This window comes from Eimeria tenella, genomic scaffold (assembly GCF_000499545.2).
Source record: "Eimeria tenella Houghton genomic scaffold, Eth_scaff2964, whole genome shotgun sequence".
NCBI lineage: Eukaryota > Apicomplexa > Conoidasida > Eucoccidiorida > Eimeriidae > Eimeria > Eimeria tenella.
Window position 1 is genome coordinate 1 of NW_013542840.1, and position 699 is coordinate 699.

Genomic DNA, 699 nt, shown 5'->3' on the forward strand with positions numbered 1-699 from the left:
GGCTGTTGCTGTTGCTGCTGCTGCTGCTGCTGCTGCTGCTGCTGCGTTTGGCGCCGCTGATACTGACGCTGCGTCATTTGCACTGTCTGGAGCTGCTGGAGACGTGGAAGCTGCGGCATCCTCAGGGGTTGCTGCTGCTGCTGCCGCTTCTGCTGCTGCTGCTGCTGCTGCTGGCGCAGTTGCTTCAGTAGCATCAGCAATTGCAATGTGTGAAGCAGGTCGCGCCGCAGCAGCTGTAGTGTTTGTCTGTTCTGCTGCTGCTCTCTCCACTGGGTTGGCGTCTGCTGCTTCCCCCTCAGCAGCAGCAGCAGCAGCTGCTGCTGCTGCTGGTGTCATACCATGGGTTGCTGTTTTTGCTTCACCTGCCGCTGCTGCAGCTGCCGCCGCACCGGGCTCTCTTGCTACTGCTGCTGCTACAAACCCAGTTCGCACAGACTCCGTAGCTGGCGCCGCTGCTGCACTTGCCGCCACACCAGCTGCAGCTCCAGCTGCTGCTTTTGCTGCTGTTGCTGCTGCTGCTGCTGCCTTGGTGTGGGGCGCGTGTCTGGGCATAAGAAGACCCACGCGACACAGGGCTGTCAAAATGCTGCTGCTGGGGAGGCCCCCCAGTCTCGAGAAGCTGCGGTAATGAAACATGGACTGGCGGGGGACTTCTATTTCACACAGCCGCTGCTGCTGCTGCTGCTGCTGCTGCTGCTT

General features: G+C 61.1%; 1 protein-coding gene across 1 annotated transcript in view; it reads right to left on the reverse strand.

Annotated features, from left to right (window-relative positions):
* Positions 1–39: 39 nt before the first annotated feature.
* The window catches only part of ETH_00041345 (uncharacterized protein), a gene marked incomplete at both ends in the record, with an annotated part of 3,457 nt that continues 2,797 nt past the window's right edge, over positions 40–699 (reverse strand). Inside the window, one exon of the mRNA XM_013375673.1 lies at positions 40–697. Coding sequence (XP_013231127.1) covers positions 40–697 — 658 coding nt within the window. The remainder of the gene's footprint in view (positions 698–699) is intronic.